General features: G+C 39.8%; 1 protein-coding gene across 2 annotated transcripts in view; it reads right to left on the bottom strand.

Annotated features, from left to right (window-relative positions):
• Positions 1-7,159: 7,159 nt before the first annotated feature.
• ZC3H11A (zinc finger CCCH-type containing 11A) overlaps positions 7,160-25,236 on the bottom strand; it is a 37,463-nt gene continuing 19,386 nt past the window's right edge. Inside the window, exons 8-17 of one of the 2 annotated variants that reach the window (XM_068985603.1) lie at positions 23,115-23,225; positions 21,956-22,018; positions 20,718-20,816; positions 19,180-19,248; positions 12,778-13,281; positions 11,894-11,973; positions 10,000-10,330; positions 9,314-9,480; positions 8,819-8,886; positions 7,160-8,371 (exon numbers count right to left, since the gene is read on the bottom strand). In XM_068985603.1, coding sequence (XP_068841704.1) covers positions 8,113-8,371; positions 8,819-8,886; positions 9,314-9,480; positions 10,000-10,330; positions 11,894-11,973; positions 12,778-13,281; positions 19,180-19,248; positions 20,718-20,816; positions 21,956-22,018; positions 23,115-23,225 — 1,751 coding nt within the window. In that variant the 3' untranslated portion in view covers positions 7,160-8,112. The remainder of the gene's footprint in view (positions 8,372-8,818; positions 8,887-9,313; positions 9,481-9,999; positions 10,331-11,893; positions 11,974-12,777; positions 13,282-19,179; positions 19,249-20,717; positions 20,817-21,955; positions 22,019-23,114; positions 23,226-25,236) is intronic. The other variant, XM_068985604.1, reaches the window with a different exon arrangement.

The raw sequence follows: 25,236 nt of genomic DNA, 5'->3' as shown, positions 1-25,236 counted from the left end.
GCAGGAGATTCAGATACAATCCCTGGGTGGGGAAGATTCCCTGGAGGAGAAAATGGCAACCCACTCCAGTATTCTTGCCTGGAAAATCCCATGGACAGAGGCACTAGCGGGCTAGTCCATGGGGTCGCAGAGAGTTGGATATGACTGAGTACACAGGCATTAGTTTTCTTTAGTTTTAATTTCTTTGTAGTTCATCTAGTTTAATCATAGATAGTTCATCTCTCTTGTTCTGAAAATTTGTATTTTACTCATTTGTATGCTCTAGTTGGTTTTGAAGAGAGAAGTAATACATTCAATTATATAAAAATTATATAGTTTTCCATGAATAAAAACCCATCAAAATAAGCAAAATGAGAAGATCTGGGAAAAGTATGTTTATACTACATCAAACAAATGGGTAATTTTACTAATACATAAAAAAAATTACTGTGTAAGAAACATTACACAGGTTAATGGCTTAAAACAGCCTTTATTTATTTATTTTTTTAATTTGTGACCTTAGTGGATCAAGCGTTTGGAGAGGGCTCAGCTGGGTGATTTTTCTGCTTCGGAAGGTGTATCTAAGGCTGGCATGTGTATTTGGAAGGCTGGCCCCACCTGAATCAACCTCCATGTCTGTGTGGCCTCAGGGCCTCACCACATGATCTCTCTGGCCATGAGGTGTGCTTTATTACGTGGGGGCTCAAGGCTCTAAGAAGCCAAGACTGAAGCTAACGGTGCCCTGAAAGGCCAGGTCGAGAGCTAGTATAATGTTCACCCCCCAGGCCAGACTCAAGGGCTGGAAAAACAGAGTCTCTCTCTTTTTTGGCTGTGCCAGTCTTAGCTGTGGCATGCAGGATCTAGTTCCCTGACCAGGGATTGAACCCAGGCCCCCTGCATTGGCAGCTGGGAGTCTTGGCCACTGGACCACCAGGGAAGTCCCTAAAGCCCACTTTAAAGAAGTGCGTTAAAGAATTTGCAGCCATTTCTAATCTGACACAAAGACCCAAAATAAAAATTGGCAATTTTAGCAAAGGAAATACAAATTTCTTCAAACATATGAAACCAGGTTCAACTTCACTCATTATAAAAGAAATGCCAACTAAACTACCAAGAAGTCGTTTTCCCGGACTAGGCTGGCAAAGATCAAAAAGTGGTGGTAATATAAATTATTAAGCTCCACTTCTAGATATTTAATCATACAAATAAATTTACATATGTGATATAATCATTGCAGCATTGTTTAAAATACCAAGATGGGAAACAACCTAAATGTCTGTCAATAGGAATTAGCTCAATTATTGCATGTTCATAGAGTGTAATACTATTATGCAATTATAGTAAAAACTGAAGATCTTTGTGTCCTCATATGAAAAGGTATCTAATATACAGTAAGATAAAAAGTAAGCTATGATGTACCTGAGGTTTACTTCAAAATAATTTAGCAGAGCCAGCAAAGCTGGATCTCAGATGGGGCAAGCCTAAGGAGCAAATGTAAGTCATCACGCTTGCCTGTGCAAATACAGCTCTGAGAGTGAGCGCTCCCTTAAATTATGCCCACTTTGCTCACCCAACTCTAGCCCTAGTCCTGGGGGCCAGAACAGGGGGTGGATAGCTGGTATGGGTATAGGTGAAACAGGATTTGTCATCAATTTGTAATTCAGAATTTAAGACTGTTCATGATATAATAAAAATCGAGGTGATTATGTTTTATATATTAGAGAGAAATATTTTTGCTTATATGAACCTAAAATCTCTCTAGAATACCTGAGAAACAGAACTGGTTTTGGGGAGACAGGGAGCTGGGGCAGGAGCAGGGAGGACTTTGGCTCTTTACTCTTATATACATTTTGAATTTTGAAACTTGTGAATGAATTTATCACTGGTTCAATGAACTTATCAGTGAAAAGTACTATGGCACATTTGTTTCCTTTTGTGTGTTCCAACTAGTTATGATGTTCTTGTAAAATCTGAGTTCTCAGGTATCTGCAAATCAACTGGCCCACAGAGACATATTGAAGAATATCCTTTCTCTCAGTTTAAGGTTCTTGCATCTCAACCAGAAGACTCACAGCTTGCTGAATGAAGCATGACAAAGAATGGGGTTGGGAAGAGATAGAGACAGTCTAGCAAAGATCAATAGCCCCTGAAATGGGTCAAGAACTTTTTCGTTCATTCAGCAGTATTTATTGAATGCTTTCTATTATGACCTGAAGTGTGGCCCTCAAAATTCATGTATTGAAGCTATACCCAGTACCTCTAGAATGTGACTACTTAGAAATAGGTCCTTAAAGTGGAAAATCAGGTATATGAGGTCATATGGGTGGGCTTCCCTGGTGGCTCAGCTGTTAAAGAACTCAGCTACCAGTATAGGAGATTCAGGAGTTGTAGGTTTGAGCCCTGGATTGGGAAGATCTTTTAGGGAAGGAAATGGTTAACTGCTCCAGTATTCTTCCCTGGACAATTCCATGGACAGATGAGCCATGGGGTTGCAAAGAGTCGGACATGACTGAGTGCATATGCACACAGCCATGGGTGGGCCCTAATCCAAGGTCACTACTGTCCTTCTACAGAGAGTAGAACAGACACGTGGGACTTCCCTGGTGGCCCAGGGGTGAAGAATCCACCTGCCAATGCAGGGGACTGGGGTCCGATCTCTGGGTTGGGAAGACTCCACATGTCATGGGGCAGCTAAGACCATGTGCCCAACTACTGAAGCCCATGAGCTCTAGAGCCAAACCTCTGCAGCAAGAGAAGCCACGGCAAGAAGCCCTCGTACAACTCGAGAGGCCCCTGCTTGCTGAACCTAGTGAACACCCACAGTCAGCACCGAGGACCCAGCACAGCCATAAATAAGCACAGATAAAAGCCACAGACCTGGGCATAGAGGGGAGACCATGCCTCATAACAGGACACAGTGAGAAGGGGGCCATCTGCAAGCCAGAGAGAAAGGTCTCAGAAGAAACCAAACTAGCCAACACCATGATGGCGGGATTCTCGCCTGCAGAACTGTGAGAAAATACCTGTCTGTTGTTTAAGCCACCCAGGCTGTGGCGTTCCTTCTCAGAGCCAGATTGGTAGTAGGTGCTGAGAACATATAGGTTAGTAAGCGCCTCTATCTGAAGCAGTGTATATTCTGCTGAGGAAGATGGACAGGCACTTTCAAAACAATGAAGGGTAAACAAAGTATGTGCCTAGAAGACAGGCATCAGACCCCATCTGGGAGAGGGAGAGCACGGTGTAGGGAGAGGAAATCTGCAAGTCGTGTAGAATGTAGGCGTCAGCAGAAAAACAGACGAGAAAAGAGATGGCATTAACAGAGGCAGTGAGATTAGTGTACAAGGGGTCAGCGGCCAGTAGTTTTGCACGTGTAGAGCATGAAGGTGAATGATGGAAGAGGCGAGTGCACCAGGGCCTTGCATGCTGTGCTCACAGGCTTGAGTTTAATTTTGGAGGGAAGGGGAAGGCACGTGAGGATTTTATGAGCAGAGTGACTCCAATTCACATTTAAAATACATCCTTTTTTTTTTTTTTTTCAATAGCTTATTCTTTGGCCAAGAACAGCTGTCAGCAATCTGAGCAAGAATCAGACAGACTCTGAGACTACCAACGGGACGATCAGAGGTCATTAAAAATGAACATTAGTTGCTCAAAGTTTTGGCTTTGTTTACAGCTCAAATCATCTCCTTTACTAAACTACACAAAACTCCAGATTTAATACCGTAAGGAGACCTCCTCTGGCCAGTCTGGAACTCACGGATTTCTCATCTTCCTCTCTATAGATGTTTTTCTGTGCTCGGTCACTTAGTGGTGTCTGACTCTGCGTCCCTGTGGATTGTAGCCTGCCAGGCTCCTCTGCTCATCTAATTTTCCAGGCAAGAATACTGCCATTTCCTACTCCAGGGGATCTTCCTGAACCAGAGGTTGACCACACATCTTTTACATCTCCAGCACTGGCTGGTGGATTCTTCACCATGGCGCCACCTGGCAGCCACCTATAGATAGCATCATCCATTTAATACTTATACCCATTTCATTCCTGTTACTTTTTCCTTAGAAGTATTTCAAAGCTGGGGTTTGCTTCATAAATTCTCTGTCCCTAGCGGCCAGCAGTGTTTAATGACAGGAAGAATTTGTGTTCTAATTTGAGCCTCTTCAAGGGAGGGTAGTCCAAAATACTCCTGTGGCAGTTATGCCAATGTATTTCTTTCACATTTCCTCAGTTTTTCTAAACTTGACCATCTTCCTTGACCTCTCAAGCCAAATAAGTGAACTCATTAACAAATAAGCCTACCAAGGAAGGGATCCCTCTATTTAACTTCTCTTTTCCCTTGAAACTTCTCTTCCTCCATCCAGTGCCCTATCTCAGTCATTTGTCTAGTCAGCAAGCTCGATTTTTCTTTGGCCATGGCATGCAGAATCTGTTTCCTGACCAGGGATCAAAACCTGGGCCTGCTGCAGTGGAAGCGCGTAGTGAATTTAGGAAGCAAACCCCAGCTTTGAAACGCTTTTAAGGAAAAAGTAACAGGAGTGAAATGGGTGTAAGCATTAAATGGATGATGCTGTCTACAGATGGTTCCCAGGTGCTGCGTGTAGTCTCAACCTCTGGACCACCAGGCAAGTCCTACAATCTTTTACTGGAGCGTTTTTCCACCTCTGCATTCTCAATGTTGGGTGAGTTTACCCTTCATCTTAACAGACCGTTGTCTTCCTATCTGAAGACAAATCAGTCACAGAATCTAGAACAAAAAGCCAGGAACAGGCATTACTGAGTTTTAACCCACTTTTTGCTCATTCCCACTGACTCCAATGCAGCAACACCTTCCCAGTCATATCCAACCAAACTTTACTAATGGGCCCACTTGGTGATTCCTATTTTTAAAAATACATTTTTTTTTTTTTAACCTGAAAAGAATGGAGCCACCTTGGGCTTTTGCCTATTGGGGTAAAAACATAAATTCTTAATTGCTGTTATTTGGGGGCCTTTTTATACTCTGACCCTTTTATTGTAAAATGTTAAGAAAATATTAAGTATTTTTGCATTGATGCCTGTAGCTTTATTTCAAAAATTCAATGAGTTTAGAGAATTATTAACACAGTCAGATGTATAACCTATGGATACTTCCATATATTTATTCAGCAGCTTTCAAAGATCTGATTTAAGCAAGTTCTTGAAAGGTTCAACAAATCAAACCCAACTGCACATAAAAATATACTTATTGTTATATCTGAAAATACTTGACACTACAGTGGGGATAAAAAGCAGTAATCTTTCAATGCAGTATAGGATTAGTGTCGAAATAGATATGTAAATTCACAGGCACGTAAGAAGTACTCAGTACATCTCAGTACATGTCAGCTAAAGTGGTGTAACATGGCAACTGAAGACCACACAGTTCCTCTTGGTTCTTGACAAAACCAATATTTTAAAGAATTGCAGAAATAGTCTGGCAAAATGAAGCCACAATTTTAGAAAAGGATCGTAGAACTTTGATCAGTATGGAGAATAAGCTTTATTTCTGAAACTGTGTCTAAACACTGACCACAGGCTGGCCATGAGGAGCATAAACCATGTTCTGGCCACGAGAGAGGGCCCCTGGGATTGGAGGTCAGGGCCAGAGCTTCGAGGGGCCCTTTACTGACACACACAAAGAAGCTGCCAATTAGTGTGGAATCTCTGGCTATCGCCAAATTGTACGTTTGGACCTTTTCCCTGTTAAAACTGAAAACCATCATCACTCAAAACTGAATATGCGATCTTTTGCTTTCTGTGACAAGTTGATTCAACTTGTTGGGGACGACTTTTAGAGTATGTGGAAAAATTTACGTTGTGTGTGTGCTCAGTCATGTCTCTGCAACCCCACGGACACTGGCCCAGCAGGCTCCTCTGTCCATTCAATTTTCCAGGCAAAGCACTGGAGCAGGTTGCGATTTCCTACTCCACGGGATCTTCCCAACCCAGGCACTGATTGGCAGGCAGATTCTTTACCCCTGCACCATCTGGGAAGGCCTATATTCTTTGGTGGTTAACAAATTTGTGTATTTCCATAACAAAAAACTGGACTTCCCTGAACTAAAAAGTTCATATATGCTTTCATGCTTGAAAATTCTAAATTGTTGAAGCCATCTAAGATCGCTTCTAAACCCTCTCTTCTTTAAAAGAATTAATGACATTAGTTGAGTTAGAATAATAATGGGTAAGCATCATTGTCAGGAAAAAATCTTCACATGTGGGGAAGTTTGGCACCATGTCCTTGTAAAAGGTTTCTAAAGACAAATAGCATCTGTGAAATTGGATCACATACACAAAGGTTCAACAACATTCTAATTGGGCCTCTATTGAGGCAGACCTCAGCCTGAAGTGATGCACGACTACTTAACTCACAACATCAAGACGTTCCTACACCAGTTTTATTTAAAACACAAATAAGCATTTATCTTGCTGTAATGGCAAACTGTTCAAATAATGGTGAACATGAATCACTGACTAACACAAGGCTTTAAATATGAAACAAAAATTTTTTTTAAAAGCAAAAGAATAAAGGTTATATACAAAAGGGACCTGGAATCTACAAGCCGATTCCAAGAACGAAACGAGTAGAAAATCTGTGGTGAAACCAGAACATTTCACCCCTGCTTTGGAGAAGGGCTATTAGACAACACTCAGTCAGCTGAAGATGGACTGGTAGGTTTAAGTATCTATACATAAATTTCAAGTCAGTTTTGCTTGTGTAGAATCATCCAGATCTTCCCAAGACTGAATTGGGCAGTCCTGTGGCTTTCTTCCTTTTCATATTCCCAACAAGGCTACACGAGGTTCAACTCTTGATGAGCCGCTTACAACAGCAGTTCCTTAGGAGCCAACATGACAGGTGGGTCAGATTTCCTTTTGAGAAACAAAACTGGCCACCTACAGCAAAGTATCAAAACGGGCACGTCCTTTCCTCTTCCTTTTGATTATGTATGTACAATATGTCTCCTTTCAAGACTATTATCCCCATCGTACTTGTTCCTTCACAAGTCTAAACCTTGAGGTGACATGAAGGAGATGAACATCAAGAAAAGAAAATTCAATTCAGAAATGAAGAAAACCGGAAGGCATACAATACACCCCCAGAGCATCTCGGTAACTCCTGCTACAGTACAATTCCGGGTACTGCTGTAGTCCATGGATAAATAATGGCAGCTTGAGTGAGCTCGTTCTTCCCCCTCAGGTGGGTAAAGGGCACCAAATAAATACTGGGCAAGAGGAGTTTGCAAGGAGAATCAGAAATGAAAAAACTAACCAATTTTTATCCCTGTGATAATACACCACCAGTACGGAAGCAAGTACTAAAGAAGAGAAGGGACGACTTTCTTGCTAAAAAATAAATTCCTGTAATCATTATGTCACCATCTCTTTTTAAGAATCCAGGGAATCCCAGAAATAGAAAATTAGTTTCAGAGGACCCCTGAGGCACTTTAAAGCCTTAAAAAATTACAGTAATAATAAATTAGCTATTGCCTTTCAGAGGCTTACAGAGCAGAAGCACGAAAATCAGGTCCAAAAAGTTATGTCCAAATTACAGGTTTCCTGAGCTGCTCAGCTGTTTCTAAAAGCTTAGTTGAATTCTCCAAATACCTTTAAAAAGACATACAATTTAACACAGACTGAGTGGATATTTTTTTTAGCGGTGGCATGAAATTTGGTCCTTAATGGTAGCAGCTGTCTTCACCCTTTTCGAACTCAGGTTAACAATAGGTACATTAAGACAATACATAAAAGAAATCATACAATAAAGGGAAAAAAGGTGAAAACTGACAAACACCTCAAGGAGTCACTAAGTTTTCTTTGCACCCTTTCACTTAGGTCTCCTGCTCAGTCTTTTTGTGGAGAGGGGGGTAAGACAGAACTTTTTTCTCAAAGATGCTGAACAATGGCATCAAACGGACAAAATGATTACCAAGGGATTTAAAAATCTGACCCCAAGGAATCCAGGACCCGTGGATAACTCAGACGTACACTTCTGATTTGGGGCAAATTCTAGACTAAAGAAATCATCGTTTTGGATAAATGTTATAATAGATGAAACTAAGTCCAGTTTTTTGGTGAGTTTTTTTGTTTGTTTTGCTTTAAATGTTCTACTACCACCTTCAGCTATCAATCATTTCTGATAGCTCAAGCAGAAGGTCATCTTCATCCTTCCCAGGATCCAGGTCAATCTCAGCTTCTAATTTGCCTCCTGAAATCTCCCATATTAGTTTCTCAAAATCATCCTCCATAGAAAGTGGGGGCTTTCCTGTTGAGGCAGAGCTGAGTCGGCGAGTTTTTGTGGCCATCTGGGATGAGGAAGGGCCAGATACTTCCGGTGGGGGAGGCTCTGAAGAGGACTGGGCTGGAGACAGTACAAAACTGTAAGAAAAAACCCAAAAGGTTATTAGATAACTGCCCTTTGTCAACGGTTGGCAGGTCGGATCACCTGGTCCTGTCAATGGTTGGCAGGTCGGATCACCTGGTCCCAGGTACACAAAGAATTTTAGTGAAGAGTTGTTTTTGAGAAAACACATAAAGAACTGTTTTACTGATTTGGGATAAACCAGTTTCATCCTTTACAGGAGAATTCATATAGGTGTTTAAAAACATTTTTTTAATAACACAGGCAAAATACAAACAACAGCATCAAAAGAGAACAGCAACCCTGAATATCAGGGTTTTTCTGCAGTTAATTTGAAGTTTAACAGATTTATTTAGATGTAGCTAAATTGTAAATATTTCAAATTATCTAGCAGTGTTACTCTTAGAAAACAAAAATGGTAACAGTGGTCTAAACTGTGGTTAAAAAGAACTGGAAGGCATTACCTGTCTCTAGGTTTTTCTGTCTCAGGCACAGTGACTGATTTGTCCTCAGAGAGAAGTGGGACAATAGCCTACAAAAGTGAGAGTAAGGTAACTCAGTGGCAAAGTCAGACTTTTAAATTTGAGCAGATTCACTTTTTTGCTGCCTTCTTAGAAGCACGGGGTTGCAAAGTGTCAGACACGACAGAGCGACTTTCACTTTTTTTCACTAGAATCACAGCTACCATTCTTTAAGACTAGGAATCCAAGAATCAATCCAAGAATCAATAATCCAAAGATAGAATGTACAAATAAGCAAAATATTATAACTAGGCTTAAAAAAACCCCCAAAGAACCCTGCCTAAGCTGTAAATATAAAATATAGTAACTACCTAAACAACTAAAAAAAATACTTAGGAAGTAACAAAAGATATTACACATAATAAAGAGAGCTAAAAAAGAATCTTCCTCGCTTTCTTATCATACAGACTAAAGCACCTGAGCTGATCTACTTCTTACCACAGCTGCTTTTTTGGATGGGCTTTCCAGCAGGACACTGCTGGAGTTGAGCGGCTTCACAGCTGCAATGACAGCAGGGTGGACCTCCACCGCCTTACGTTTTGGGGCCAATTTGGGTGATGAGACAACTTTAACCACAGATGGCTTCACATTCACTTTAGGTTTAGCTACAAGACAGAAAACATCTGATTAGAAGCTAAAATAATCCCCTTTTTACATGGAGAATAAAATTTGGAATATCAAAATTTCTTCTCAGCAACAGTAGTATCACAAATAATTTAAAAACCAACCAAACAAGAAAACCAGATTAAAGATGGCCCATCAGCAATATGTGCTACACACAGCCATACACACACACGCGCACGTATTTATCTCATGAAACAATTCATGTCACTGGCTTTCGAATTTGCTGCTCGCTCTTCATTTCCCCAGTGTTTCTCTCCTTTAAAACCAGAGGAAAAATGCACCATGGAAAGTTTTAGATGAAGCTTTATAAAGATCAGTTTTAAATTGTAAGAAAGGAACTCATCTGGTCTTTTTGTCTTTTGAAAAACAGAAATATCACTATCCACCTGTGTGACCAGTAAACAAAGGCAAATGAAATTCAACCCAATTATTGTCAGGCAGTCACTGAAACTCAGTAACTTTGAAATTCTAAAGAAAGATGCACTAGTAAAAATACTCACCTTTACTTCGTTTTTCCAAGGGCTGCGTTGCACATTTCACATTCAATATTGAGTCCCCAATCCCTGAGGTTTCTACCTTTGCCTTCTGGGATGACTTTGAAGGAAGCCGCTTAGTCAGGTGCCGTGTGATGCCTAGCATGGTGGTGAGCACTGGTTTCTCAGCTAACTCGGTACTGTAAGAGAGTAAATCTCCCCGAAGGGGTGTCAAAACTGATTTTTCCTTCTGTGGGGTTCCTTTCTCTGGCAGTTTCGGCACATACTTTTCTCTCATTGTCTTACATCTCTTGTCTTGAATTTTAGTGATGCCAACTGTTGTGGTCTCATCTGAAGCCTATGGATAAATTTAAATGACAGAATTAAAAATCCAGTACCTCTAACAATCTGTATGATAATTATATTTATAAGTTAACAGGCTAACATCTAAGTCAAGCAGTGACTAGATATGATCCAGAATACAAGAGCTTTTGCTCTTTATTTTATATTAAACAGAAGTGGAAGTGAAAGTGCTAGTTGCTCAGTCATGTCCTACTCTTCGCGAGCCCATGGACTGCACTGTCCATGGGACTCTCCAGAAGATCGGAGTGAGTACTCATCTCCGTCTCCAGGGGTCTTCCCGACCCAGGGACTGCACCCAGGTCTCCCACACTGCAGGTGGATTCTTTACTGTCTCAGCCACCAAGGAAGTCCTCTATTAAATAGAAAACTCAAGGTAAAAGACTGAAGATGTGTGGAACAATAAAAACCCAAATTCCATAGATAGACAATCCTGACCGTAAGTCTAATACAAAATGTTTCCTAATCAGACACTTGCACAAAGATTCCGTAAAAAGATGTTCACCATCTTAATTGAGTAAAACAATCTAGTTCAGAAACAGACTATATTTGTGTAACAGGACACACTAAATGACCAGTAAAAGCTATCATCTGAAAGAATTATTAATATGGTAAAGTAGGCTGCAAAATGATACACAGTAGAGTTCTCAATTATGTTCTAAATATGAGTTAAACATTAAACACATTCACATACATAAATATATAAAGAAAAGGCTTGAGGGTCTTCCCTGGTTGTCCAATGGTTAAGAAGAATCTGCCTTCCATTGTGGAGGACGTGGGTTCAATCCCCGGTTGGGGAAGGAGTCCATGTGCGGGGGGGGGGGGGGGGGGTTAGGCACCAAGTCTGAGCACCACAGCTGCTGAAACTCCCGAGCCCCAGGGCCCAGGCACCACAGCTGCTGAAACTCCTGAGCCCCGGGGCCCAGGCACCACAGCTGCTGAAGCCCCCGAGCCCCGGGGCCCAGGCACCACAGCTGCTGAAGCCCACTCAGTGCAGCGCAAAGCCTGCACGCCAGAATGAAGGCCTGCACGCCACAACTAACACCAGAGGCAGCCAAACAGATGAGTATTTTTCTAATAAAGGAAAAGGCCTGAAAGATATGCATAAAGAAACTAACTGTGGTAACATCTGGATTGTAGAATTAAGGAGTTACTCATTCTTGAAAAAGAAAATCCCTAATTTTACAAATGAGTAGCATTACTCTGAAAGGCAGGGGAAAAACTTACTTTAAAAAATATTAATGGCCAATTAAAAACAGTTTCCAGTATTCTTGCCTGGAAAATCCCATGGATGGAGAAGCCTGGTGGGCTACAGTCTGTGGGGTTGCAGAGTGGGATATGACTGAGCAACTAACACTTTTCAAAAACACCTTAAAAGGGCATTAAATACTGATACACATAAAAGTACAGAAAACTCTGAAGGAAAATTACAAGCACAGTGAAAGACTGTTTACCTGATATATCAGTGAAGTATTAAACAGAAACTTAAAAGAACACTTATCATTCATCTAACCTTTGGCTGCCATGGATAAACCTATAAAATCTATCTAAATAAACCCACCTTTTTAGCTTCTGTTCTAGAAACACTGCTCTGAGAAGCAACATCACTTTCTTCTTGAAGTTTCTTCTCTTCTTTTATACCTAGATTCACATTAAACGCACCATTAATAATTTCATTCATGCTGCAACTTAATAACAGATGAAGTTAAATAAAACTTTTCTTCAAAAAAGTAACGAAGACTTCTCTGGTATCCTCTTAATGAGGCAGTTAAGAATTCGCCTGCCACCTAGGTTCAACCTGATCTGGGGAAGATCCCACATACCTTGGAACAACTAAGCTCTTATGCTAACTATTGAGCCTGAATGCCACAACCACTCAAGTCTGAGTGCCCTAGAGCCTGTGTTCTGCAACAAGAGAAGCCCCACAGGCAGCAGCACGCACACCACACCCAGCGTAGCCCCTGCTAACCGCAACTAAAGAAAGCTTGCATGCAGCAATGAAGACCCAGCGCAGCTAAAAATTTAAAAAAAATCAATTAAAAAAAAATTTTTTTTTAAGAATAAAGATAGGCCAAATAAAACTGTAGACAAAATTTTAGTTCTCATACAGATTCAAAATGCACATTAAGACATCAAAGCTCTATATAACACTGCTATAAAGAAACAGCTTCACTTTGTGTGTGTGTGTGTTGTGGGGAGAGGGGAGCGGGGTGCTATGTGGCTTGCAGGATCTTACTTCCCCAACCAGGGATGGAACCCGTGTCTCCTTACAGTGGAAGTACAGAACCCTAACCACTGGACCAGTGTAATTTCTTTTAATCCAGTAGTTTTCAAAGTTATCTGAGTAAAGAAGTTCTCACAGAAATCCTATGACTACTGTGTGGAATACTGCCATCTGAAATACTATCTGGGGAAAAGGCACTACAGATCAAGCTCTTTAGTCACCTGCTTTCTTAGTGATCCGGAGAAGCCGCTTCGCCGCTGGCACGGCCTCAGGCTGAGGCAGGGCGCCGGTGCCGCTCTCAGAGCTCTGCTGCACCCGGAGAGCCTTCTCCAGCTTAATTTCTTCCAGCGTCTTGATATGCACTTCCTGCATAGACTTTGCTCTACCTACAGGTTCCTCTGATTGTCCTCTGCTGGCTACAGTGGGTGGCAAAATCACTGTTTTTTTAATTTCATTGTCAGTCTTTAGCTTGACACAGCTCATGTCCTTTTTGCCCTTTTGTCTCTCTGCTTCCTGCTGCCGGTGCTTCTTTTCAGCCAAGACCTCGGAGAATGTTTTGATTCGGATGGTGGAGGAGGTTCTTGCTCCTGATGTAGAATCATCAACTTTTGAAGGTCCTTCTGTCTTGAGTTTAGTTTGCAATTCTCCACGTTTCTGACTGGCTCTTTCCAGAAGAATTTCTTCTAATGTCTTCACATGAATCTCACCAACTTTAGTAACTTTTTCTGTTTTCATGGGGGAAAAACAAACCACTGTATTTGGAGTTTATCTCTTAACAACTTATGATCTCTCTATTCTTGGATCAGGACAGAGTCCAATAAGAGTCATATAATTTAGGCAAGAAATTAAAATGAACAAAAGCACATTAGTTTCAACCTCAATTTTAGAGAGTGGTCCTCAAGGAAAACATGTAGGAGGCAAAAATGACTGATCTGGATTTCTATTCAGAAGTGTATTCTTGAGGATTCTGAAAGCCTTTTACTAGTCGGAGAAGGTTGTCATTATAAATCTTACTAAAAAGAATAGATTAGTTCTTCCATTCATGGATAGATACAAACATCTGCCAGATACGACAACAGAAATATAAGGGAAGCAAAATGCAAACTGCCCACGCATATAGTCTGCAGTCTAACAAACGAATAATTAAGCAACAACTAAGTGTGCTAATAATAACAGCTTTGATAAAAGAAGTACAGTTGATCTTTGAACAATGCAGGGATTGGGGGTGGGATTATCTGGGCACCGAATCCTGTGCAATTGAAAACCCCCATATAAAACTGTACAACTGGGCTCTGCATGCATGGTTCTGTATCTGTGGATTCAACCAGCCGCCATAGATCGGGTAGTACTGTAGTAAGTACTTAACAGAAAAAAAAAAAAAGACTGCACATAAGAGGACTCACACCGTTCAAACACATGTGGCTGAAGGCAACTATATAATGCTATGTAGAAGTATGCAGCAAGGACATCTGCTGCTGCTGCTGCTGCTGCTGCTAAGTCGCTTCAGTCGTGTCCGACTCTGTGCGACCGCACAGATGGAAGCCCACCAGGCTCTTCCATCCATGGGAGTTTCCAGGCAAGAGTACTGGAGTGGGGTGCCATCGCCTTCTCCAGCAAGAACATCTAGAGTTTGGTTAAGGGAAGCTTTTCGGAATAAGTGATATTTAAAGAATGAAAAGGAGGTAAAAACAGGTTAAGACAGAAGAAAAATGAAAAAGGCCCAGAGACTGGCATGCCACTGAAGAGTTATTTTTCAAAATACATTAATCATTCTTTATGTGTTTAAACTAAAAAGCAAATTTCATATTTGGCAGGGGTTAAAGAAAGAAATAATGAAGTAATGTGAGAAAAATAAGAATATGGAGATTACACACACACATATTTAATCTCTATGTAACACCTTTTAATGAAACAACAAAACAAAAAATATCTTTTACAACCTTAAACATACCACGTTCTGTCTCATCTTTTGAATCTTCGAAAATGCTGTCCCTTTTACATGGAACAGTCCCTACTGGTCACACTTCTCCTGCTGCCTAGTTAGAGTGAGCTCAGCTTAGAACCTGACGCCCTCCAACCTAGTCTGTTTCTCTGATCACAGTACTGGTCACAAAGTACATCAACTGCTTCTATTCCCACGTCATGAACACAGTGACTATACTGGTTTCAGTATAGAACCTATTACAGGGCAAGCACTCACTCAGTGATATTTCTTAGGTTTTTTAAATAAAAATTCTTCAAGATGGTAGTCTGATCTCAAAATTATCACTTTAAGAAAGTACATGAACAATGACACAGAGACCCCATTTCCCTACCCTACAAAAGTTCATCAAAACAACAAAGACATTAAAAGAATAAACCCACAATAGCCATGGAAAACAAGGATGCCAGTGGCAGAACATAAGTCTTGAGAAATCTGAGACAGAAAGATGTCTGAAATTACAGAAACAGAAGAACAGATAAAAGTATAGGAGTGAGATCTGTTCTTTCTCAAAGAGACAAAAAAATCTGCCAAACTAGTATGAAAACTAACAATGGTAGAAATAAAGGACGATTTACAGAATGGTTGGGTCAGTGAAGACCTTCTCCTAAGAACTGCTCTCTAAACAGAGAAGACTCTGTAGGGAAAGGAAGCACATTACAACGATGTTGGGTGGCAAAGAAGTAAAACATGGACATTTCAGGCTTTCCCAAATGCCAAGCAAAAAAAGGAGACATGAGGGAGAAAACGAAAAGCAAAGCTAGAAAACAGTTAGTTGCACTCTGAAAGTAAACCAAGGCTTTTTCATTGCAGCAATTATATGAGCCCTCAGCCTTCTAGCCTATAACCAACAAAAGACACCACTTGGTGTACCCTCTCTCACTAAGACAGAGGTCTCCCAGCCAGGAAAATGGACTACTGGGGAAAAGACCTTTAGAATCACAGAAGAAACCTAGACCTAAGCTATGAAAAAGCAACATTAAAAATGAACCGAAATGAAGATAACCAATGAAGAAGACAAAATAACACATACACCCATTAAAAGAAAAGAGTCAAATTAGAAACCCCCATCAATAAAACAGAATAGATAGCTCAGAAATAAATCCACATACCTACAGTCAACTAATCTTTGACAGAGGCAAGAATATACAATGGAGAAAATACAGTCTCTTCAGCAAGTGGTGCTGGGAAAGTTGGACGGCTGCTCACAAAGCAATGAAGTCAGAACACACTCACATACCACATACAAAGAAAAACTAAAAAGAAAAAGAAAAACTCAAAATGGCTTAAAGGCTTATTAATATAAGACATGCCACCATAAAACTATTAGAAAAGAACACTGGCAAAACATTCTCTGACATAGAAATAAAAGCAAACAAAAACAAAACAACCAAACGGGACCTAATCAAACTTACAAGCATTCGTATAGCAAAGGAAACCATAAACAGAAAGACACCCTACAGCCTGAGAGAAAAATATGTGCAAATGATGCAATCAGCAAGGGCTTAACTTCCAACACACACAATCAGCTCATACAACCCAACGATAAAAAACACACAACCCGATGCAAAGATGGGCAGAAGACCTAAACAGACATTTGTCCAAAGAAGATACACAGATGGCCGACCAACAGGCACATGAAAAGATGCTCAACATAAACAATTATTAGAGAAATGCAAATCGAAACTATAGTAAGGCACTACACCTCACACTGGTCAGAATGGCCATCATCAAAAAGTTGACAAATAACGAATGCTGGAGAGGGTGTGGAGAAAAGGGAACCCTCCCACACTGTTGGTGGGAATGTAAACTGCTGCAGCCACTATGGAAAACAGTATGGAGCTTCCTCAAAAAAACTACAAACAGAGTTGTCACATGATCCTGCAATCTCACTCCTGGGCATATATATGAAGAAAACTGAATTCAAAAATGTCAAGGCACCTCAACATTCACTGCAGCACTACTTACAACAGCCAAGACATGGGAGCAACTTAAATGTCCACTGACAGAGGAATGGATAGAGATGTGACAGCTACAATGACTCCCACTCAGTCACAAAAAAGGGTGAAATCACGCCATTTCCAGCAACATGGATGGACCCATCACCCAGAAAGGGAAAGACAAATCCTAGGCACTGTTACTCATGTATGTAACCTAGACTATGGCACAAATGAACTTATCCGTGTAACAGAAACAGACTCACGGACACAGAGAACAGACTTGCAGCTCTGCCAGGGCGGGGTGGGAGGGTGCAGGCGTGGGTAGGAGAGGAATGCATACGAAGCCCGGGATTAGGAGATGCAAACTATCACACATAGAATGGATAAATAACAAAGTGCTTCCTACCACGTAGCACAGGAAACTATATTCAATACGCTCTGATAAACCACTTGGAAAAGAATATGAAAAAGGATATGAATATATGTGTTACTAAATCACTCTACTGTATAGCAGAAATTAATGCACCACGTAAATCGAGTATACTTCAACAAATTAAAAAAAAAAACCCTCAGAACTGCGAGATATCAAGCTATGGGAAAGGACAAATCAGAGAACTAAGTAAGAAAAGTTCTTGAAAAATAAAAATCCGAGTGACAAAATAAATCTAACCAAACAACAATAACACTGCAAGGCCAGTAGAAAATCAGCCATCTAGAACAGGGTCAGCAAATAAATCTGGTCACGATCTATATTTCATAAACAAAGCTTTACTGGAACACAGCCATACTCATTTATTTATATACTGCAAACAGCTTCTTTCACATTAGTGGAAGAGTAGTTGCAGCAAGAGACTGTGGACCTCAAGCCTAAAATATTTACCATCCAATCCTTCACAGAAAAAGTATATCAATTCTTAATCCAGAAAACAGCCAAGCAAAAATAACAGAATGTGAGGCAAAAAGCAAAGGAACAGAAAGCGTGAAGGCAAGGTTAAGACATGTGGAGTTCACGTCCCAAAGTTCCCACATCCAGTAAGAACTTCATAAAGAGGAAACATAAAAGGGTGGGGAGGACGTACTCAGACAAGCTAGAGGAGTATTTTCTACAATTAAAAAGTTAAGTCCTGAAAGATTCAAAACTCCCACTGAACACTAAGCGTAATGAACAAAAAGATCCATGTTTAGATCTCTCATACCAAAGTCCCGCATGAGAGGAAGAAACAGAAAACTCTTAAAGGAGGAAGAATCAAAAGCTAGAATCTAGACTGCTGGGAGAAATATCAACAGCCTCAGAATTGCAGATGATACCACTCCAATAGCAGGCAATGACAAGGAACTAAAGATGAGGGTGAAAGAGGAGAGTGAGAAACCTGGCTTAAAACTCAACATTCAAAAAACTAAGGTCACGGCATCTGGTCCCATGACTTCACTGCAAATGTTTAGAAGAAAAACTGGAAATAGTGACAGATTTTATTTTCTTGGGCTCCAAAATCACTGTGAACGGTGACTATAGCCATGAAATTAAAGACGACGCTTGCTCCTTGGAAGGAAACCTATTACAAACCTAGACAATGTATCACTTGGTTGACAAAGATCCATATAGTCCAAGCTATGGTTTTTCCAGTACTCATGTATGGGTGTGAGAAATGGACCATAGAGAAGGCTGAGAGCCAAGGAACTGGTGTTTCAGAACTGTGGTGCTGGAGAACACTCTTTTGACAGTCCCTTGGACTGCAAGGAGATTAAATCAATTAAACCTAAAGGAAAGCAACTCTGAATATTCAATGGAAGGACTGATGCTGAAGCTGAAGCTTCAATACTTTGGCCAACTGATGCGAAGAGTCGACTCAATAGATAAGATCCTGATGCTGGGAAAAACTGAAGGCAAAAGGAGACTGCGGCAGAGGTTGAGGCAGTTAGACAGCATCACTGACTCTATGGACAGGAACTTAAGCAAACTCCAGGAGATAGTGAAGGACTGGGAATCCTGGTGTGCTGTAGTTTGTGGGATCACAAAGAGCTGGACATGACTTAGCAACAGAATGACAACAATAAAAATTAGAGCATAAGAGGAAAATTAAATGAAGAAAATTAAAATTACTTAAATTAAAAATTAAAATTACTTTTAAGTGATTTTTTATCAACACCCAGATAAAAACCAATGTTCACACTTTGGTGTATTTTTCTTTCTAGGCATTTAGTTTTATTTTTATAAAACTGGAAATCATCTCATACATAAGGACATTTTCTGAGGAATATGTTTCTATAATAAGAAAATAAACTTTATTACCCACCTCTCACCAAAAAAGTTGATGTTGCTCTAAGTCAAAAGCACTATGTGTTCTTTCATAACCTTTCCTCATTCAAAACAGGGAGCTAAGCTTCCGATATCGCTATTGTTCAGAATATGACTTCTCATGACAGCAACTATTTTAACACCGAACTATCTTAATTCCTTTTTGTTGAATAGATTATTTCTAGTTTCCAGTTATTACTGCTATCATAAAAAAAAAATCATGTTGCCATCTTCAACCACAAAAAGAGAATTCATACCAGTGAGAAAAATATTACTTAAAAGACAAACAAATCCATACACACAAAAAAACCCCCAGAACCTTCAACCTAAGTCAAAAGGTAAACTGGAGAAAAAGATTCTTAAAGTAAGGAAAACTTATCAGGAGCTAGTATTAGGGTTTACCTACCTGCTGCTTCCTCACTGTTTGGACCAGTCGACATGCCTAATCGCTCCTTCAGAGACTTGGAAACTTGGACTGTTTAACAAAAGAAAAGATTTAAAGAAGTTAGACTTCTTAGAGATCAAAAATATTTTTCAAAGGTTACAAATCAGACTTATTACACTTGTTTTCTAAAGAAAATGCTTTTGAAAAAACTCTTTAGGTCTTAAAAACTTGTCTTCTTCACAGTATAGATAAGATTTATAGGAAATCACAGATTCTCTAGAGCACTTTGGAAAGCTCAAAAAAAAAAGTTACCTCTTTACATCTGAAAAGCAAAAACTACTTAATTTCGGGGAGTAGTTTTGCTATTGTACAACATTCTGAAATCTTACTGGCATCAAAAAGTACCCTGCCTTTTGAAATATGCTCTTTAGCTATGAGTCTTCAATGTAATTAATAGGCAACAGGAAAGGACATTTGATTGCAAAGAAAAAAAAGCAACTTCTGTTTACAGGTCTGAGAATGTAAGAAAGAATATAGACCAAACGAGATGGTCTATTTATCAAAGCCTCTTGCGCTAGGGAAGACGTGGAAAGAAATTTCTTATCTTCAGAAGTTAAAACTAAATACAAGAAGAAAAAACACCTTATTTATTTATTTAGTACTTAATACCACTGTTTCAACTGCGTGTCATATAACGGGAAAAAATAAAAATCCAACCACTTCTTTCTATACATAAAACTTCAACTATAAAATCATTCTAACTCCCAACTACCTCTCAAATTAGTCCACGCTTCTTCATACCAACTTCTAGAACACTAAATCCATGCCACTACCTCTTCTTGCCTGTATTACGTTGAAAGCCTGCCAACTCCTTCCTGGAGAGCACTCTTAACCCTCTTCTCCATATCTTAAACAAGGTGGTGGTTCCAAAATGCCAATCTGGGCACCCTGTTCCTTGTTAATAACCTTCCCATTGTTTGCTACTATCTTAGGATAAGCCCAGACTCTCTAAGATTTAAGCCATATTAGGCTTAAAAGACTCTGCATGACCAGCAGTCCCTTCATCCTCTCCTGTTATCATGCTCTTCTTTCCAAATTCTGATTCAGTCACAAGTGAGTCCCTTGAGCTTTGTGTCTTGCACGTGTTACATTCTCAGCCTCTAACCCTTCAACTTTACCTGGATAAACCATGTTTCAGGTCTGAGTGTCAACATCACTTCCTCTGGGAACCTCACCCTGACAGACGGTGAGATCAGGTGCCCTTCCTATGTGCTCCCGTAACACTGTGCACTTCCTGTCACAGAATTTATCACAATATATGTAAGTATTCCTATCTACCATGAGACTACAAGCTCCTGAAGACTGTGATGGTGTTTTTAACCCAACGGTGACCTAGAATCCGGCAGAGTAAACCTTCAAATGTTTGCTGAATGAAAAAACAGACATGAGAAGATAATACTCTAATCCACTTGAGCAAAAAGAACGACAAACCATGCCTGTTACCATCACAACAGACAAGCATCGGGATCACACACACCAAGCGTATTGGACACAGGTACCTTTCTTTGGTGTTCTGTCAGTGTTAGCCTCCGGAGCTTCAATTTTCTTCCCTAGCCTTTGTGCAAGGCTACGCTTTAATGGAGGATCACTGTCACCACCTACAAACAGAGGGAACTCAGCTTCAGATTTCAAGTCAACTTTCAGCAAGGTCAAGAAATACAATATAGAATAATTCTGCAAGCTTTCTGCATGTATATGATGTGTTCACCTTCTAGCTTCCTTATAACTCAATGTTAGAAAAGGAATAAAAAGGTACCAGAAAAAAGAGACGACAAAAAATTAGGAAGCACAAATTAACATTTACCAAATAATTAAAACTAAAAATGGAGGATTATAAACCCTGATTCAAGCTGAAATTCAAGATTTAGGAATATAAGGAAAAAAATCTTCATGCACAGAAAACTCTTTAACTGGCCAACTGCTGAAAGCTAGGTAGATTCTGTGATTCAATGCAACTGGTATGATTAGGAGTACAGCAAAAGAACCATAAAATTTAAAAATTTCCTGTGACATCAAGACTGCAAAGGCCAAAACCTCATTTCAGATAAGAAAGCTAAGATTATGAAAGATGCTGTATCTCACCCCCAAGTTATCAGTCAGGGATAGACCCAGGACCTAAACCAAGATTCCTAACTCCTGGTGTATTACATTACACTGGTCAATACAAGCTATTTAAATGTAATAAGTTTTAAAAAACTATTCTTTGGATCACTTAACTGAAGCTAAACCTTAGCAGGGTTCTGTAAAAACTTTAAAGACCCTATACAGAGTATACTTTTCTGTCTCTTCTTATTTATACTTTAAGTATACAACCAAAAAAATAAAAAAGTTAACACATATGCTGATATTAAGAGATTATTTTCGTAATTTTTTACCTAAAATTTCTCAGGCAGCAAGAATGGTATAAAACAAAACAGGTAAGATTTCATATGCATAAGCACATGCTAAACGAGTATGAAAGAAGCTCTGATGTCAGTTAAGATTTTCAAAATAACTCTCTTGAGACAGACACACTAGGGTCACTACACAATAATTTAGTTACATGGTAAAATACTTGCCCTAAGTATAAAGCAGCACTAATAAATGTAACTGAATTTTAAATCTGTATGACTGGGCATGTTAAAAACATAAAAAGATTTTATACATGCTTTCAACCAGAAATACAAGGGAGTCAATATCAACACTGACTGGGCACAAGCAAGCAGAAAACAAAGAATATGCATAAAACTTATCTCACCTACTGAAAATTTTCGTTTCCCCAGTCTCTCGGTTAGACTCAATCTTACCAGAGGTTCGTCCCCTAAAATGGCAAAAACGGAATTTCTCTATCATTATCCAATTTTTCCTGTATTCAGTAACTACTAATGGATACAAAGTATGCTCTGATATTAAGAAAGTCTCTTGGAAATCAGATCTTAGTCATGAGAAATAAAGACTACTGACATTTAAAGGGGGGAAAACAAAATCAACCTATTGAGTAATAATTCAAATAACCAAATAAACAGTCCAAAGGAAGCAATAACACAGTCCTAATGATTAACAGTAACCAAGAACACAAAGACAAGCTGTGTCTAACCAATCGGGTACAAAACCCAGGCTATATTTTTGCTTGTGCACTTCCATATGTTAAATGAAATCACACTTTATTCCACTGCTGCTGCTGCTGCTGCTGAGTTGCTTCAGTCGTGTCCGGCTCTGGGCGAACCCACAGACGGCAGCCCAGCAGGCTCCCCCGTCCCTGGGATTCTCCAGGAAAGAACACTGGAGCGGGCTGCCATTTCCTTCTCCAATGCATGAAAAGGAAAAGTGAAAGGGAAGTCCCTCAGTCGTGTCCGACCCTCAGCGACCCCATGGACTGCAGCCTTCCAGGCTCCTCCGTCCATGGAATTTTCCAGGCAAGAGTACTGGAGTGGGGTGCCATTGCCTTCTCCACACTTCACTGCTAACTCTCCTATATAACCTTCCTTGATCCAACAAGTAGTGAGCTCTTTTCTTAATTTTTTATTGTCTGAACGACACAACATTTAAATGTATCTGCATACTATATAATTACTTCTGTCATATTCCTTATTAGACTTAAAACTACTAAAGGAAAAGACTTTTACATTTCTCTCTAAATGAAAGGGTTTATTATAGTTCTTTACCTACAATGGACAGTCAATAAATTCGTTGGATAAAATAAACAATGTAAAACTTAAATATATAAATATGAAAGCTGCATGATTAACAATTTCAACCTTTTAAACAATAGAGTCAAATGCACTAATTCTCATCCTTCCATCCAATCAACATACTCAAAATCTCCCTGCAAATCCACCAATACACCAAACCCAGGGATTCTGCTCTCCTACTTAAAAGCAGGAACTTCCAGCTGCTCAGATCTACCTGTGCCTCACCTTGCTTGCTGGACAGAGTTACTGTCCTCACCACAGTCCGGACATTCTCTTTTTCAGGACCTGGCATGGGCTGTGACTGGAGTACAAGACTGGAAGCTCCCGAAGAAACTTCTAAAGAAAGTAAGTCAAAGAACCGTAAATAATCCATGAAAAATGAAGCTATCACAAATCAAGAAATTTTGTTTTTTGAGACCAGGTAAGTCCAATACAGACCACTGGACTACAAGCCAAGCAATCTTTCTGTTTCTGTTCGCCTACAGTGAAATGGGAGTAGGGAAAGGGAAATAATCTTATTTCTTATCTGCCTTTGGCACAATGTGAAAATAAAATATAAATTGTTCTGAGTTACTCAGGCACTCAATCTACTTTTATTTACAGTAAGTAAGGCTAACATTATACTAAAGTTAACCTCAGAAGCACATCAGCTATTAGGTGTGTCAATTCAATTTTTTCCTTCTATACTCAATCATCTGCAAAACATAACTCCAAAGTTGCTACAGAACAAGCTTTAACAAGGTGCTTAGAACCAATCCTCTGATTCTTTCTAAATACATTTCACACCATATCTATTAGGTTGGTACAAACGTAATTGCGGCTTCAGACCATGAATTTTAAATCAGTATAACTAGGCTCAAACACATCTTTATGAATCAAAATAGGAACCATTACAATTAATATATTTCTTGCCAATGAGAAATACGTTTATTCCTGTAGTGTAAAAACCCATGCATTCGATGAACCCTTGAAAAGCATTTTCTGCATCCTGCTGTTTGTGGAACCATTTTCCCTACAAAAAGTTGTCAAGGTGCTTAGACATGGTTATCGCTTAGCAAGAGGTCAAATGAGTATGGAAGATGAGGCAAAACTTCAGAGCTCAATTTTGTTCAACTTTTGAAGCATTGTGGAGAAGAACTGGGTCCTTTCTATTGACCAAAGTCAGCTGCAGGCATAGGGGTTTTCAATGCACCTCATTGATTTGCTGAGCATACTTCTCAGACGTAATGGTTTCACTGGGATTTAGAAAGCTGGAGTGCATCAAACCGGCAACAGACCACAAAAGAGGGACCGTGACCATGTTTTGGTGCGAGTTTGGCTTTGGATGTCCTTTGGAGCTTCTTCTCAGTCCGACCACTGAACTGGTTGCTGCCTGTTGTCACATACAATCCAATTTTTGTTACATGTGATCGAGGAATGTGTACATGTTACATATGATCAAGGAATGGTTCATTGTCATTGTGTAGAATAAGAGGAGAGCACACTTCAAAATGACGATTTTTTTGGTTTTTGGTCAGCTCATGAGGCTCCCACTTAACAACGTTCTTCATCTTTCTGATTTGCTTCCAACACCGAATGACCACAGAATGATCAACACTGAGTTCTCTGGCAACTTCTCATGTAGCTCTAAGAGGATCCGGTTCAATGACTGCTCTCAGTTGGTCACTGTCAACTTCTGATAGCTGTCCACTATGATCTTTATCTTCTTTTTTTTCTTCTGATCTTCATTTTCAAGTCTCCTTTGCAAAACTTCTTGAACCACCACTGCACTGTTATGCTTGTTAGCAGTTCCAGGGCCAAACGTGTTGCTGATGTTGAGAGCTGACTCTGCTGCATTATGACTCATTTTGAACTTGAATTAAGAAAATCAAAAAGTTGAATCTACTTTTTGTCTAACACCATTTCCCTAGGCTAAAATAAATATAAAATACATAGCAAGTAATAAGTCACTAGCAAAAAACAAAGTGAGAAATGAACATTAAAATGATGTATAACACACATTATTTAAGAATGTATTCCAATATCAAACAGCAAAGTTCAACAATGTAAAATCGCAATTACTTTTGCACTAACCTAATATTTTTATGGTTGGAAATACAGATCAACCAGACTAAGGCAAGTGCTAGAAGAAAATTCTAGCAGTTCCTGAGGAAGAATTCACCTACTACAAAATAAAGTCGTTCCTCTTTTAATAATAGTTTAGGGAATTCCCTGGCGGCTCAGTGGTTAGGACTCTGAGCTATCGCTGCAGGGCGCACAGGTTCAATCCCTGGTCAGGGAACCAAGAGCCTGCACGCCATGCAACATGGCCAAAAAGTTCACATGCTATTCTTTAGTTATATTTCTC

Source organism: Capricornis sumatraensis, chromosome 14, assembly GCF_032405125.1.
Source record: "Capricornis sumatraensis isolate serow.1 chromosome 14, serow.2, whole genome shotgun sequence".
Lineage (NCBI taxonomy): Eukaryota > Metazoa > Chordata > Mammalia > Artiodactyla > Bovidae > Capricornis > Capricornis sumatraensis.
Note: the sequence above shows the minus strand (reverse complement) of the source record. Positions and strands in the feature narration are given on the sequence as shown.